The sequence below is a fragment of the Vigna umbellata genome, chromosome 2 (genome assembly GCF_029865625.1).
Source record: "Vigna umbellata cultivar VRB3 chromosome 2, Vumbellata_1.0, whole genome shotgun sequence".
Classification (NCBI taxonomy): Eukaryota; Viridiplantae; Streptophyta; class Magnoliopsida; order Fabales; family Fabaceae; genus Vigna; species Vigna umbellata.
In genome coordinates, this window is record NC_142166.1 from 19833128 (window position 1) to 19834637 (window position 1510).

A 1510-nucleotide genomic window follows, 5' to 3' on the forward strand; every position below is an offset into this window, starting at 1 on the left:
ATATATTACAGTTTAAAAACATCGAAAAGCTCTCATACATATTAACCACACTTTTGACACAAATTGCAACCTCAATTCTGATCTTCATCACCGTCCCATTTCCTCTTTCGAGCTTTGCAGTTCTTGTGTTCTGAAACTTTTTGTCCAGAATCAACACTCTCCAGCGGTTACCACAATACGTGCCTTTTTTGATGCATTATACATGTCCTTCACCTACCACTTTCTGCTACACCTGGACACTCATGTCGGTTGCTCCTTTCACGTGAACAGATTCCTTAACCAACATTTTACTCCTCGGACACAACATTGTACGCTAATATCATACTTTATTTCACTTTTTTTAAAAGCAAATCCTACTTTAAACGACTAAAATATATTTTGTGTATAATAATAACCAATATCTCTAGTAACTTCCCTCTAACATGGATGAACTTAGATTTACGTCTAGTTTTAGAAATTTCTGCTACTTACCGATTTGTTACTTTCTCAACTAGCTATAAATAGATGGGAGTAACACCCTTTTGTTTATATTGATCTGGGTGAGAGTGTGGTACATAAACCAGCAATGGACAAGGCACGATTCGGGTTTTTCTTCATGTTGCTCATTATCCTTGCTTCTGGTAAGCTTGTGCATGCAATATATATACCACTCAATAGGAATAGATAGTAAGAACGTAATTATAAACTGTGTTTGTTTGTGATAATGCAGAGATGATGGTTCAAACGGAGGGAAGACACTGTGAGTCAAAGAGCCATCGATTTAAGGGGATGTGCGTCAGCCACCAAAACTGTGCTTCGGTTTGCCATGTTGAAGGCTTCACTGGTGGCCACTGTCGCGGATTTCGTAGACGCTGCTTCTGCACCAGGCACTGTTAGTTGCTCCATGCAATTTCATCTCTCGTTGCTCTTTCAAGTTAATGTTTCTGGGATTCAGAAAGAATAAGTAGCCCTTAACCCGTTATGTTTGCCTAGGTTCAGTTGGGTTGGTTTCATGTGTTTTGGTTTGGTTTGTAACTTGATGTTGCAGCTTTAGCGTTGAATGTTTCGTTTCGTGGCACCAAAAGAAGTGAAATTACACTTTCTTTCTTGTAATATTGTTGCTGCTTCTGGTGCTACTAAGATGTTTTCGTTCGAAAATTTTGAGGTCAAATAATGTATTTGGTATTTTGTTCTTGAAGATATGTGACATGTTCAAATTTTATAGTATCTAAAAATGATTCGCGCTAATTTTGAAACAATCATGGGTAGAGACATGACCAGTATTAGTAAATGGGCCTACTGGCAGTTTCCGATGTTGTGAAGTCCAAGTTGGAGGTTGTTGGACTTTTCATATGCAAGTTGGAAACCCGTAGAACATTAACACTTGATATGAACCCACGAGTTGACCACAAAAGCAAAAAACCCATAGAAGATAAGAGAAGTGGAAATATTGCTTTGAAATGTAATTAAAAAAGCACGTTCAACTTTTAGTTAGAGTTTTTGTCCTTATCTCAAATTCTGAAATTCTCGA

At 37.6% G+C, this 1510-nt stretch overlaps 1 protein-coding gene across 1 annotated transcript; it reads left to right on the plus strand.

The window, feature by feature from the left end:
* Positions 1-424: 424 nt before the first annotated feature.
* Positions 425-1173, plus strand: LOC148203564 (defensin Ec-AMP-D2-like). The gene is made up of 2 exons (XM_088107896.1): positions 425-620; positions 710-1173. Exons 1-2 carry the CDS (start codon positions 566-568, stop codon positions 874-876), a joined length of 222 nt encoding a protein of 73 aa, XP_087964022.1. The 5' UTR covers positions 425-565; the 3' UTR covers positions 877-1173.
* Positions 1174-1510: the final 337 nt, after the last annotated feature.

Excerpts from the sequence above, each read along its gene's own strand:
- LOC148203564 (XM_088107896.1), top strand. The coding sequence starts at position 566 with ATGGACAAGGCACGATTCGGGTTTTTCTTCATGTTGCTCATTATCCTT. Across the intron at positions 621-709 it reads GCTCATTATCCTTGCTTCTG|AGATGATGGTTCAAACGGAG; the intron begins GTAAGCTTGTGC and ends GTGATAATGCAG.